General features: G+C 43.0%; 1 protein-coding gene across 3 annotated transcripts in view; it reads left to right on the top strand.

Annotated features, from left to right (window-relative positions):
• CGRRF1 (cell growth regulator with ring finger domain 1) overlaps positions 1–9,311 on the top strand; it is a 12,166-nt gene extending 2,855 nt beyond the window's left edge. For 2 of the 3 annotated variants that reach the window (XM_010712121.3, XM_010712123.3), the window contains 5 exons: positions 3,239–3,378; positions 4,765–4,942; positions 5,139–5,286; positions 6,601–6,708; positions 8,030–9,311. In XM_010712121.3, the coding sequence (XP_010710423.1) occupies positions 3,239–3,378; positions 4,765–4,942; positions 5,139–5,286; positions 6,601–6,708; positions 8,030–8,380 (925 nt within the window). In that variant the 3' untranslated portion in view covers positions 8,381–9,311. The remainder of the gene's footprint in view (positions 1–3,238; positions 3,379–4,764; positions 4,943–5,138; positions 5,287–6,600; positions 6,709–8,029) is intronic. The other variant, XM_010712122.3, reaches the window with a different exon arrangement.
• The last annotated feature ends 5,431 nt before the right edge of the window (positions 9,312–14,742 follow it).

Below are 14,742 nucleotides of genomic sequence, written 5' to 3'. Positions count from 1 at the left end.
CATCCACAGCCTCTCTGGGCAGCTGTTCCAGCACCTCCCCACTCTCATGGAAAAGAACTTCCCCCTCACATCCAACTGAAATCTGCCCTCCCTCAACTTCAAACCATTTCCCCTTGTCCTGCTGTTATCTACCCTTTCAAGAGTTGACTCCCCTTCTGTTTTATAGGTTCCCTTTAGGTACTGAAATGCTGCAATGAGGTCACCCCCCTGCCTTTTCTCCAGCATCAATCAATCATTCAGGATCAATCAATCATCAACCTGTTTATAAACATACACATGATGGTGGCAGCTAGCCTGAAAAACACCAACTGCTTAGGAATACTGATGTTTTAATTTGCAAAACCATGCCTTGATTTGAAGAGCATCATTTTTTTACAGGCAGTGGCCCTACTTAGAGAACAGGTTACTGAACAGGAAGCTTGCTGGAAGAGCCAGCTCGTTAGATGGGCACAGAGACAAAAGTGGAGTTTAGGTTGGCTGCATACAGCCCTGTGAGTTGCCTCCTAACTGGAGATGAATGCTTGTAGCAGGGGGAGCTGTGAGCTCAGCATCTCTTCCATGTCCACACCGCCCACTGAAGAAATCAACTTGAACAAAACCATTGGAACTACCTGCCTTTTCTAAACTAGTATGGTTCTAAAGAAATTAATTGTCCCATATACCAGCTGTCAACCTGGGCTGGTGGAAAGTTAAATCATAAAAGCTTTTTTCATCCTTTGTATGCTGAACGCTGCCTTAAAATTGACAGAAGTGCTGTATCTTACTGTTGAGCAAAGAGGGCCCTTTGCCTTCAGCTGCTGCTAAAACCATACTGGAGCCTTTTTTTTCTTTTTTTTCTTTTTTTTCATGGTGATTATCCTGTTGCTTTCAACCAGAGGATTTGGAAGTTTCCAAAGAACAGGGTTCTTACTTTGGAATCAGCCAGATGGTATAAAACAGGAGGCATCTTTATGTGTGGCTGGAGAGATTAGCTCCACTGAGTCTTAGATGCTGAATAAGTGAAGCAGCTGCTGCACGTGGTTTCTTTATGAGTAAGATGTTAAGCTGGCATAATTCATTACAGCCCCTGCAAAGTAGGCACGGCTGTGTTTAGTTGCACTGGGTAAGAGATCTGATGTTCCACGTGCACAAACTAAGCATGGCTGAGCACCCTATGTTATATCAGCAAAGAAGTCAATGCTTCCACCAGCCTGGCAAACCAAGGGAATTTATCAAAGATGGAGTAAGAAATATAGACTCTTTTTCACCACTTTTTTCTTTTTAGATATAGCTGTGATACTGAGGAAAGCAAGGCATGAAATGCTAAAGGCAGATACACGTTGGACTGCCAGGAGCAGGCTGTTGCTATCGAGGCTGGCTTTGTGAATTTAGTTTCCTCAACTTGAAAATCATTTTTGACTGATGTTTTTCCATTAGTCTCACAAAAGGTACCTCCAACATGAATTAACAAGCACTTTGCAAGAGCTTGGTGTCAGTAAAAGCTCTGTTTTCTCTCTTTTTGGACTCCTGTGTGTCAAATAAAGATTTTGAAGCCAGGAAATAAGGAGCAGTAAAGCCACAAAATTGTCTGTTTGGCTCAGAGCTGTGTTGTACATGCAGTGATTTTCAGATGGATTATGCTGAAGTTGGTAGTGCCTTTTTCAGCTGCAGTTACTGAGACAAGATCCATCACTGTAACAGCTGCTGTTCCAGTGTACAACATGGAAATGGTTGGTGCAGGAAGAGCTGACACTTTGTGCTGTTCAAAACTTTCCAGCCAATGACTTCATAAAGCAAAATTTGAGGCCATTGAACAGACAACGATGGCAGCAGAAGGACTAAATGGTGACAATGCAGCCTGAGCTAATTAATAACTGTGTTCTCAAATAGATTAGCAAAGGACTCCCCACAGCCTCTCCGTGTCACCTTAGTAATGAGGCAGTGCTGGATTCATGCAGGTACAAAAATCCCATCAGTCTCTGAAGCGGTTTTCTGGTTGTGTATCTAAGGTGGCTTCTCTAATTATCCCTTGCTTACTGACAGTTACTGCTGTCATCTTAACACTGAATTATTTTTAGCCAAAAGAAAAAGGAAGTGTTCTGTAGAGCTTCTTTTGTAGATCTTGATCTTCTGTGGCAGTTCCCTAAGAGCCCCGGGCAATGTGAAAACCTCAGGGTTTTTAAGATGATGTCAGAAACCATCCTGAAGTATTTCTTGTCATTTTCCTTGATTTTTATTTTCATTGATGGGATGTTTAAGTAGATGAAGCAAAGGTTCAGAAGTTGTCCAAGCTATAGCTGGGCTTGCGTGCTAGTTTCACCTTTGGAGAGGTCTTAGAGTTGCACCTGTGATTCAGTCTTGGCTGTTTCACATTTGGTTTCTGGCTCAATGCAGAGGTTGTCAGACCTCTGATTTAGACATGGCATTTTGTTGTGATCAAGGATAAAATGCAAAATCAGGATCTTGATCTCTAAAGCCATCTCACTGGCTGCAGTTACAGCTATGCTTGCCACAGGGCTGAATGATTCACTCTCAGGTCTTCCTGCAGAGCACCCTGTCCTTAAATCTGTTCCATCTCAGTAAGCAATGGCTTTTTTGTCGTGTGATTGGATGCAGAATGTCAATGGTAAGAAAGCTTTGGTTAACCGTTTACCACTAGGGGGCATTGACCATCCTCACTAATTTCACTCTCTCTGGAAATACTGTCAAAGTATTCTCCCTCTGTTTGTTTTTAAACACTGAAGACCCCTATCTTCTGCCACGAAAAGCTGGAGCTGAATTGGCAACCTATGTTATTTATGCACAGAATCACAGAATGGCCTGGGTTGCAAAGGAGCACAGTGCTCATCCAGTTCCAACCCCCTGCTATGTGCAGGTCACCAACCAGCAGCCCAGGCTGCCCAGAGCCACATCCAGCCTGGCCTTGAATGCCTGCAGGGATGGGGCATCCACAGCCTCCTTGGGCAACCTGTTCCAGTGCCTCACCACCTTCTGGCTGAAAAACTTCCTCCTAATATCCAACCTAAACCTTCCCTGTCTCAGTTTGAAACCATTCCCCCTTGTCCTATCACTACCCACCCTTAAAAACAGCCATTCCCCCTCTTGTTGATATGCTCTCTTATATGCATCCTAACAGATATTGTGCAGAGCCACACTGGATCCATTTATTGTGCTGCAAGTTATTTAGAGCTGAACAGAAACTCAAACATGCCAACAGCAGTGCATAACGTGCTCATTCTTCTTATTCTGTGTCTCTCAGGTTTGGACTGGGGGTTCCTGTTATTCTCAGAAACTCAGAAGAAACAGAATCCAGCACCAGAGTACTGAAGAAGCAGATGAGACAAGTGAAGAATCCTTTTGGTTTAGAAATCTCTCATCCTGACACAGCTTCGGTAACAAGTCAGTAGATTTCTAATGTGCTTAATTTTTGTTAGTTTGTGTTCCTAAATATAGTTCTTTCTATTTCTTGCTCTCACCACTTATCAGTACTTTCTCAGAAATACACTTCCATCATTACAGAAGGAATAATCATTTTGTCACCATTCAGAAATAGGCTAAAAACAGGTTCTGGGCAGCCTGGTCTGGTGCTTGGTGACCCTGCACATAGCAAGGGGTTGAAACTAGATGATCATTGTGGTCCTTTTCAACCAGGCCATTCTATGATTCTATGATTCTGTGTTTAAAGCAAAATATTTGGATATTTAAGAACAGTGTAATTCTTATTAATGAACCACTTCCTGCTATAACAGGTATTTAAGTAATTAAAAACCTTGCAGATTACCAATTACTGTCAGTGTTTTTTGTAGACTTTGATTAGAATTTAGTATAGAATATGCACCATCTGATTCAAAATCAAATTTCTTCTCCACTGATGTTTGGAACTGCACTACTTTATAAAGAAAATATGTGTGCATGATTCAATGGAAACTGAAGTGAATTATCTGCGTGGATCAAGTAGTCCCTAAAATCCTTGAGATCACCCACACAGGAAGTAAAATTCATGTACTTCTGCATGCTTGGGAGTATGAAACAAGGCCGAGCGTTTTGCACCCAAACAGATGCAAAGCCTTCCAGTGGATGAGAAAAGGGCTGCAGCAGAACATTCTTTGTCTTCATTTCTTTAAAAAACTAAAAAGAAAACAGAAACACAACAAAACAAACAACAAAGAAGCACACTCAGAACAAACCCCTGCAGTTAGTCATCAAATCACATGAATTTTCCAGCAGGTTTGAGCACTTGAATTTGGTGGGACTTCTCAAGAGTTGTGTTCCTGTTTGTGCTGTTAGCATTGTAGAGGTTGCAGTGCTGGATGCTTGGTTTTTAAGAAGGGAATGCAGCACACATCCTCTTTTTAGCATTCCTCTGCATGACCAAGAGGGCCTTATCCTTGTAGGCCACGGTGGGTGTTGTAGGTCAGTGATTCAATTACTGTCATTGTCTAAAGAGGGGACGGACTTTGGTCTAGAGATTATACTCTTGAGCCTTCCAGTGTGCTTGTAAAATGTTAGCACAAGTTAAAATTTACCCTTTGTAGTGCACATGCTGCTTCTCTTAGCTCAGGCAGTGTTTGTGTCTCCTCACACCCACTGCCTTCTCATCGTTGTCTTCCAGAAGCACCAAACCTAGTTTGAATTTTTAAAGATTAGATTAAAATGGTAAAGATCTGGGATGCTGACGTTGTTTTCTGCCTGTTTCCTTTTAAAACCCTGCACTTAGCAGTTCCGGAATTCCTGCACATTGGTGAGTTAATGGCATTAATGAAGTCCTTATCTTCTTTTTAAAAGAGGGTGTAACACTGACACCTGACTGTCTGGAAGACTGTGTTCTTACGTGCTACTGGGGCTGCAATGTTCAAAAACTCCATGAGGCGTTGCAAAAACATGTCTACTGCTTCAGAATAAATACTCCTCAGGCGTTAGAGGATGCTCTGTATGATGAATATCTCTACAGACAGCAATACTTGTATCCTTTCTTTAAATTGTTGTGACAAAATATGCTAATTTGCTGGCACAGGGAGAGCTGTGAACATGAGGCAGCTCTTGGTACGATGTAATTAGGAATAAATATGATGACAAATATGATGACAAATATTCTTTATGCAAACGTCACACGTCTGCTATCGCTGTGACACTGATTGTTTTCCTTGACACAAATAAAGCATCAAAAAAAATGACAAGGAAGAAAAATATTGTCAGCTACCAGAAGATGCTCAAGTTGTCGACTTTGGCCCAGTGCCTCGACTTTGCTATCCTCTGATAGCACTGCTGACATTAGCTGATGAAGAAGACAGGGAAATATATGATATTGTAAGTAATACAGGAATATATTTCAGGGATATTTATCTGTGGTGGAGCTCCTGTTGCTGATATGGTCTTTCAGATTGCTGTTGGCAAAGAAAGACCTTCTTTTTTAGATCTGGCAGAGATATTTGTGCTGATTGCTGACTTGAAAGCTAAGAACATGGGCTAAATTTCATCCTGAATGCATATGTGGCCAGATCATGCCTGTGTGGTTTTGTGCTGGAATTTTCCTCTAATTTTCCACACCAGATTCATGTGACAACAGAAAAAGGTTACAGAAATTATTTGAAGAATAGCAGAACTGAAGGTGTAGAAGACTCAGTGTATTAAACAGAAGATTGAGAAGTAACTTGGTTGTGGTGTACAAGAGATAGAAAACACTCGAAAGGAAAATTTATGATCAAACAGCACAAAGTTAATGCTAGGTTCTAGTATCACTGTATAGATTTCTGTACTATGAGGTAGCATAACAGAGGAAACAACACCTTAAAGAGCTGAGACATTTCCATCTGGAATGGGTCCTACTCATGATTCAGAAAGTTGCCTCAGTGTCTGAACGAGCATTGAGCTGAGGACATGCATTGCCACTGAAACAGCATTTGGGGTGTGATGATGTAATACAGACACACTGAGAACTGCTAGCTTTTTGAACCTCATCAAAGCACGAGGGCTGTAATTCTCGTGGAGAACTGATGACTTTCAGGTTCCAAAACTAAGCCAGCACGAAGCTCTGCGAATTTTCTTGAGGCATTGTGATAAGAAAAAAACCTTTATTGCATAAAAGGATAGTAAATTCAGTTAGTATAAATACACATGCACAGGTATGTATGTATATAAGCTCTGTATGTAATTAGCCATGTAGTGGATTTGAAGTGTGAGGCTGAGACACATGCGTGAGTGTGTAAGCCCTACCTCAGTTGCATAAGCACTGAGCTTCAGGAGGAGGGCATGTGCTTGGGTGCCTTTTTGGTATGAGGCCCAATTCCAGCAGCTGAGAGCAGGCAGAGCAACTCTCTGCTCTAAGCTGGTTACAGCAGGGTGCAATGGATGACCAGGGCAGGAAGCTGAGGCTCCACAAAGAGCTATCTTGTGCCACTTCCCATTTTTACCTTGGCCAGCATTCTGTTTTCCTCTGTGCTTGAAGTCAGTATTGATGAAGACCTGATTGTCTGAGGAAGTGAGCAGGTCAGAAGTTGTAACAGCATATGTAATCTTTAAAGCCTGAGGTTCCTTCCAACCCAAACCATTCTATGACACACCATTTTATATGAATCATATCATGAAAAGGAAAGATATTAAACATACTTTTTCATTTGGTAGATTTCAATGGTGGCTGTAATTCATGTTCCTGACGAGAGCTACAGACTTTCCTGCAGAATATTATATCAGTACCTACTTCTAGCTCAAGGCCAATACCATGATCTGAAGGTAAGCCACGTACTGACACTTGTGCTAAGCTTAGTTTGTGTGGGCTTTCAGGTGCTTAAGTTAGTACATGACTTTTTATCAAGTTCCTTGCAGTAATAGTTACAATTATTTTATTAGTTGAGAAATTCCAGCCAAAGTTACTGTGCAGGAATATCTGAAAATATCCAAGATTTACTAGGGAAGTTGTTTCTAGTCTTGGAGGCCTGGGTCCTGTCCACCTGTTAAAGCACTAGTAATAAATTAACTAGCTCTTGAATGTTGCTTCTCTACAAAACAATTATTTCCTTGCTAGTCTCTCAAAGCAGCACTTTCTCCTCTTTTGCTATACAACTGGAAAAGCCTTAGAAGACTTCTTAATTTCTTTTTACCACAGTGTGTGTACAAAGATTAGTGCAGGCTGTTATCAGATGAGCCTATGTTCTCTTCATTCCTCTTCAGTTTCCCTTATCTATGTGTGTTTGGGACTGTCTGTGTCCCATGTCTGTTGATGATGTAGTTCTATGTCACCTTATTATCATGATAATAACAATAATGTATAATATCAACTAGCTGGAAATTGTGCCAAACCAATTCAATTGACTCACTTAGCATTCATCTGGAAATAAAGTTTTCCCAAGAGATGTTTGTCTTGGCCATCTTTTACTGACATAGTTGATCCAGGTAAACTTCCAAGTTGACTCCATTTGAGGTTTGATTTTCTGTTGCTGTTGTAAAAAATACAGCTTAAAGTAAACAGAAACAACTGTGCAGCTGCACTGTGTGATACAGTTGAGTAGTGTGTTCCCTATGGGCACCTTTGTCTGCATGGCAGTTCACTGGCTTTATTAGCAGGTCATGTCCAGAAGAATTTGTTCTTTCCATAAAACACCCTAGAAGGGAATAAAGGATTTCAACGTGAGAAAGAGCAGAATGGGTAAAGAGAAGTACTTCTGAAGGTTTGCTGAGATATATGTTTGGTGGGAGTGGGTAGAAGCATCCCTCAAGGCACAGATAATGATAAGCCAGAAACAGAAACCTGAGCTGCTCACAACCAGTGCGGTTCAGTTAAAGTTCACGCATGCACACTGATTTGATTAAGGTAAGATTTGACATCTTATCTTTACTATTTTGCCAGTGTTTTGTATTTCAGAAGCATAGAATTATATGTATATTGAAGGCCAGGGAACTGTCCTGACTCATGCAAGGAATGAGTCTGGCCCTATTTGACCCAGTGGGACCAAACAAATCTGTCCTGGTGAAAATTTACATGAAACATGTGTGTCCAGGTACTGGGGGTAGTTTGCTGACTTGTGCTAAATGTTTGTGTATATGTGTATTTTAGCAGCTCTTCATGTCTGCAAATAGTCCTACGCCACCTTCGTGTGGTACCTCTCCAGATGAGAGAAGCACAGATAGAAGCTTGCTGGAAAAGGCTGGACTGGCTGAAGATGAACCAGAATTGCATGAAGAAAACAGTAAAGACTGCGTTGTGTGCCAGAATGGCACAGTGAACTGGGTACTCCTGCCCTGCAGGCACACGTGCCTGTGCGATGGCTGCATTAAGTATTTTCAGCAGTGTCCAATGTGTAGGCAGTTTGTTCAAGAGTCTTTCCCACTCTGCAGTAAAAAGGAGCAAGATGAAGATGAATCAACCCAGATCTTGCAAGATGTTCATCCTGGAAGAGTTTTTTAATGGAGACAAAAATAAAAGAATTGGGTTGTATGCACCAAGGTTAAATGTAGAGAACAGACTGTTTATGGGAGGATATCTAGCATTAACTTGTACAGTTTTGCTTTTCATTGCTAGGCAATTTTCAGCTTCCTTATGTGTCTTCGCTCCATACGCTCACAGGAACATTACATTTCTCTGTGCAATGTGGACAGAAGAAGTGCGTAGGATCTACTTGAAGGATGGGATTATTTTTATAGCTTCTTACTAATTTTTCATGGAGTACTACTGCAGGCTATTTTGATTACTAAATTTAGCTTTATCTACTTGCAAACAAAACTTGCAAGTGAAGTTGAAATGCACATAGCTTATTCTATATTTATTATATTTAAAATATTAGAGCTATATATCATCTTAATTCCTTAAAATTTAGAAACCTGGCACTTTACAGAGTGTGACAAATGAAGGAAAGGGTACATTCTCTGTAGTCAAACCCATATTTATTCTGTAGACAAAGGCTGTACTGTGACAGGAGCTAGAAGGAGAAGTTGTTCAGGACACTGTTTGGGGCTATTTTGAAATGATGTGCATGTGAAGGGTCTGAGCCAAAGCCCAGTGAACCAGTGGAAAGGGTTCTGTTGCTATTTGTTGCCTTGAACTAAACCTTGCTGACACTTTCAAGCCTGAGCTGCTACTACTATGTCATCTTGCAACAGATTTTCAATCTTCCGGCAAGGGCTGCAAGAACTTGTTCTCCATACAAATGTTAGTTAATTACTCCATGGAGTTACTTGAGCAGTTCTGCTGTGCTATTCTTATCCGAGTTGCCTGCTTGGGGAATTTCCAATTCTGTTTACTTGCATTGTCAGACTGGATGAAAAGTTGACCATTACTTTTCCTTTTATCAGTAGTCCCAGGACATTTGCTTACTCTAATAAAGAAAGAAGCTAAAGAACTGTTGAAAACTATTTATTTATTTTTTTCTCTCAGTAGCATTGTCAAAAGCAGTAAAAATGGCCGATGAGAAGGGAAGTTGTTGTTTTGCTTGAGAGCCAAAGACAGGTTGGGTTTCAAATCTGCTGATATAAGACACAAATGCAGACACTTGCTAGAACCTGTAAAAACAGGGAGTGCCTGCTCTGTGTCTTTCATCGTGTTCCTTTGTCCCTTTGCCCCATACCCATTTTCAGGACACATGCTCAGTCCCAGGGAGAAAAAGCTGTGTTCCAAGCATTTCAGCTGCACTCTCCTGTATCAGTGCTGCCCTGGTGCTGATTTCTGTGTCACACACCTCCAAAACAGGGAAGGCAGCTTCTCCTACTCGAGGTATTCCATCTTCATCTTTCTGTCACTCTGTTTTCTTTTGTGTTAGTTTTGCCTTGATTCTTCTAAATTCCTGGCATTCATTTTTGAGTAAAAGACTTAAGTGGTCATGAAAAGGGTTGTGCTTGCTTGTGAAGATAGATAGAGGTTGGGAATTGATGCACATGGCCACAGATTTCCAGCCAAATATCCATAGGCTTTGTGTGAGACTGTTTATCTGCTCTACCTAGAGTGACCTTCCTTGCCAGAGAACTCTGGAATAAACGGCTGGCCAAATCAGCCTGCTGTTTGCACTGTGTATCAAACAGGAGTTAAATGCATATATATTTGAGAAAGGACTGAAAAGTGCTTACGGATAACTTCCAAAGACAAATGGTTCTGTTTGGAAATCATCATGGCAATGAATGGTGTATGTGGGGCAATTTGAGAGGCTGAGAACACTAAGAGGAACGCACAGAGTGTAATAACTGAAGGAGCAATTGCTGGCTGGAGTGCTGGTGGTAGCAAGGCAGGTGAGAACACAGTGCAGATGTGGAGAAACAACAGAGTGATGCAACTTCAAAAGAACCAGAGCTGCCTGTATTGAGAGCTTATAAAGACTCTAAATACCATCTGGTGTCTTCGGCACTCAGTCTGAGCTGCGAAGGCATGAGGATTTGATAGACAAACATTCCTTGTCTTCTCTTTCACTGTAGGCAGTCTCAACCATTTGGACACACGTCTTGCTGTTAGTGAGTATGTGAACATGCAAGAAGGAGAGGGGTGAAATCAGTTTTGAAAACAAAGATCACCTTCCCTGTTTCTGTTGTCCTGAGTTTTGCTAGCTTGGTTGCTACAGACCTGATGGAGGAAGGTGGTTGCTGAGTTTAGCCCCTCTGTCTGTGTTGCTGACTGTTCTGCATGGAAGGAGAGGCGATGATGGTAGAAATAATTGCTTTTTAGACTACCTTGTGTGCATGGTGTCACATGAACAATTTACCCTACCTGCATTTGGTACAGAGGCCATGCAGACCATTAGTCCAGAGGGATGGCTTAGTGCTGCACTACTTCTAACCTGGAGCTGGGCACTGCTTTGTGGTTAGCAGGGACTTGGTTTGTCCTTGGGGACGATCAAAGAAAGAAGGGAGTTTGGTGGGGTTTTTTTTACTACTGTAAAACTACCAGCAGCACCAATTTATTAAAGTTTCCCAACAAGACAGTATGAGGCAAGCTTCTGGGCTTTTTTTTAATCTCAGACTGGAACGGTATTCAAGTAAACTCCACAGAGAATTGCCTGGTCTGTCTTATCCTTCTACCGATCGATGCCAGTATTAAATAATAATGGCAAACAGGATGTAGCTGTGCTGAACTTCCAGGCCATGTATTTACCATTAAGTCTCCCAGCTTTTCATTTGTTTCATGTTCTATTTTTAATAGCATTTTCCAGAGATGCTTAGATGCTTTATCAGATGTAACAAGCTTCCTTGCTGGCCCAAATCAAAGACCCAACTGAGAGTTATGGCAAGTACAGTAGCTGGCTTATTACATTTGCCCTTCTTCTAAGAAGCCATCTCAAAAAATGAATGAGGAGAGAAGTAACAGAAGCAGCCTTAAAGCTGTCCTGTGCATCTCTTGATTGTCTTAAAACAGGGAAAAAGGCTGTAAAGTAGAAATAAAACCATCCTGTGATCCACAAAAACTCTCTGAGCTCTACTGACAGGAGAAAAAAACCTCTGTCATTCTGTTGTAATAAATGTAATAAAACATTCTTTTTCTACTCATTATAGGTTAGGTTTATGGACGTGGTGACATCAGGAGTACATGCGGGCATCTAGCTGTAAGAGTTGATTCTTTTGAACAGTGTTGGGGCATTATTAATTTGTAATGATTTTTGTTGCGGAATATAAATAGGAGTTAATCCTCTCCACTTGGTTTAGTTCACCCTCCCTGCACATGCACTCCTCCACCATAGAAATGCCATCACTGTGACTTCTGCCATCATCATTGCCACACTTACTGCATTCCCATTTTTTTTAGAAAACACCAGCAGGGTGACTGGATGTTCTTCTGAGGGTCAGATGAATCCCAGAATTACTTCTGCAGTAAATTATCTACACAAATTGTTACCTTTGCTTCATAGCTTCAATCTGTGGTGTCCTTGTATCAGGAGCAAGTTCGTGCCTAGAAAGCTCCTCTAGGTTTCAGATGCTTCCTCCAGGCTTTTGTCTCTGTAAATGAAGGTTTAGGGCTGTCCTAATATTCTTTGCTCTCCCACTGCATTACCACTCCAAATCTAGTGTTTCTTGGCAGACTTCTCAATAGCAGCTGAAGTCAGGGGACTGCTGAGAAATCTAATGCATCACTTATATTTCTCATAATGATCTTTATTTCGATGTCTATCAGCTCTTTGTGAGCAGGGCTACTTTAACAAGTTAGAGGAGGGATTGCTAACTTGTGAATTATCTTTGTAGTTGGTCCTCTTCTTTTTTCCTTCTGAGTTTACAGGTGTTATTGAGTCCAGACAGCAAGACCCCAGAAGTTACCAGGCTCATCGTGCATCAGTCTCCTGCTGCCAGAACTGGCTGCGAGATACAGATGTTGTGCTGCTTCTTAACTGCTCAGACACAGTGCAGGCACCCTGCTCTAGGTATGGGGTTTTGGTCTTCCCGAGGGTCCTTGATTTCACCATTTTCCCCTGCAGGGAAAGAGCCAAGACTCCAAGTTCAGAATGCAGCAGCTTGCAGGAAGCCTGGGGTGGGCTGTTGCTGGCAGGCTGAGGAGGATTCCGGCAAGCAGGGAGCCCCGAGGGAGCAGGCAATGCCTTTCTCATGTGGCTGCTCTGGCTGCCAAGGTTAGCAGACCCCTTTCTATGGCGGCACGTTTCATTGATCAAAGACCAAACAGGCCAGTGATTTATGGCACATGACAGCTTGGAAAGCACTGCTTTCCCCCAGGCACTGCCATACGTGAAGACAAGATCGACAACCCAGCTGCTGCTGCTCCTTTGAAAGCTGCCTTCTTCCTAGGTGGCCAACTCTAGATCTGGCAAACCTTCTTCTGCAGGGTGACCTGCTCCAAGTCCAACCTGAATCACACCAGAACTTACCCTTACATCTCTTTTCAGCCAGAGGGTGGTGAGGCACTGGAACAGGTTGCCCAAGGAGGCTGTGGATGCCCCATCCCTGCAGGCATTCAAGGCCAGGCTGGATGTGGCTCTGGGCAGCCTGGGCTGCTGGTTGGCGACCTGCACACAGCAGGGGGTTGGAACTGGATGAGCATTGTGCTCCTTTGCAACCCAGGCCATTCTGTGATCTTGCTGTAAGACTGAAGAAAGAGATCCGCCAAGAGCTGGTGGGCTCTTGAACCGCTATGGCTTTTTCCAGCTTTTCAGTCTTTAAGTATCTTCCCAGACATGTGAAAATGTGTAAATAAATCTGCCTGCTATGGTCTTCTCTTTCAGCCCAACTTCTTAACAAATACTAAAAAGTCTCCATCAAGTCCAGCAGCATTTGATGCTCTACCACTGGCAAACTGTTTGCTTTTCTCCTGGCCTGAAAATAATGTGATATAAAGGTCTCCAGATATTCTGACGTGTTTTGATGGGCTCATTTGTATCTTTCATTTTTAGCAACCTGTAAGCAACCAGCAAGCTGTTCCCAGGGCCCAACCAATGGATCTGCTTGCAGCAACATGTTAGACGCTCATCCCACAGCACCTCGTGGGCAGGCTTTGTAATTTCACTTGGCAGAGTTGTAACCACAGCTATCTACACCGGAACATTATTCCTGATCTCTTATTTTAACCAGGTAGTGCAGAGTCACCAACCAGCAGCCCAGGCTGCCCAGAGCCACATCCAGCCTGGCCTTGAATGCCTGCAGGGATGGGGCATCCACAGCCTCCTTGGGCAACCTGTTCCAGTGCCTCACCACCCTCTGGGTGGAAAAACTTCCTCCTCATATCCAACCTAAACCTCCCCTGTCTCACTTTAAAACCATTCCCCTTGTCCTATCACCATCCACCCTCACAAACAGCCGTTCCCCCTCCTGTTTATCTGCTTCCTTCAAGTACTGGAAGGCCACAATGAGGTTTCCCTGCAGCCTTCTCTTCTCCAAGCTAAACAAGCCCACTTCCCTCAACCGTTCGTCATAGGAGGAAGGTTTTCCTCCCCCCCCAGCAGCCTGGCTTCATCTAAAACCTAAAATCCCCATCGTTCTGTCAGCACCAGACACACTTAATTGCTAATTAAGTACAAAAACTGCCTTTCTATCTGTGCTGCTGGCACAATCTTGAGTTGGAAGCAGGTTTCCAACTGCTAGGAATGGGGCAGCTCTCAGCCCACGGCACCGTGCAAGGTAATGAAAATGCAGTCACGTCTTGGTGGGCAGCTCCCAGACTTTGTTTCGGAACAAGCAAGAGATGCTGCGTTTAATTCTTCCATCCTCCCTGCTGTGATGTTTTTACTCAGATTTGCTTCTAACGAGATAGGAAATCTGGGCCTTTGTGTGCTGATGGGTAGCAGCCTTCTTCAGAAGGCTTTCTGCTTTTTTTTCTTTCTTTTTCCTTTTATTTTTCTCTTTCTTCTTTCCTTTTCTTCCTTCTCATCTATTTTCATTTTGTTTTCCTTTCACTTTTTCTTTATCTTCCCTTCTCTTTCTTCTTTTTCTCATCCTTTCCTCTTCACTTTCGTTCCCCTCCTTTTCCACTCTTTTATTTCCTTCTCCTTTTCTCCTCTTCCTTTCCTCCCCGAACTCTCACCACTTCAGAACACCCAACAGCTCCAACCCAGAGGACTCATCACAGCCCAAAGCATCAACCCTCCCCCCCGCAGCCCCACTGAGGACCCCCCATCCCACACAGCGGTAACCTCACCAACGTTTGGCCCAAACACGTATAGATGTATATAACGCCTGTCTAAAATAGAATTAAAAAATCCAATCCCCGCTCTCTCCACTAGATGGTGGCTTCCCCCAGCGGGAAGCCCGCAGTTCTGAGGGGGGGACGGCGGGGGGGGGGGGGGAGGGAGGGTGGAAGCTTTGCGGATGGGGAGCGGGGAGGGCGGGGGGAGGTGTGACTGCGGCGCTTTT

The sequence above is a fragment of the Meleagris gallopavo genome, chromosome 5 (genome assembly GCF_000146605.3).
Source record: "Meleagris gallopavo isolate NT-WF06-2002-E0010 breed Aviagen turkey brand Nicholas breeding stock chromosome 5, Turkey_5.1, whole genome shotgun sequence".
In the NCBI taxonomy this organism is placed as follows: Eukaryota; Metazoa; Chordata; class Aves; order Galliformes; family Phasianidae; genus Meleagris; species Meleagris gallopavo.
The sequence above is the reverse complement of the archived record's forward strand: the minus strand, read 5'-3'. Positions and strand labels throughout refer to the sequence as shown.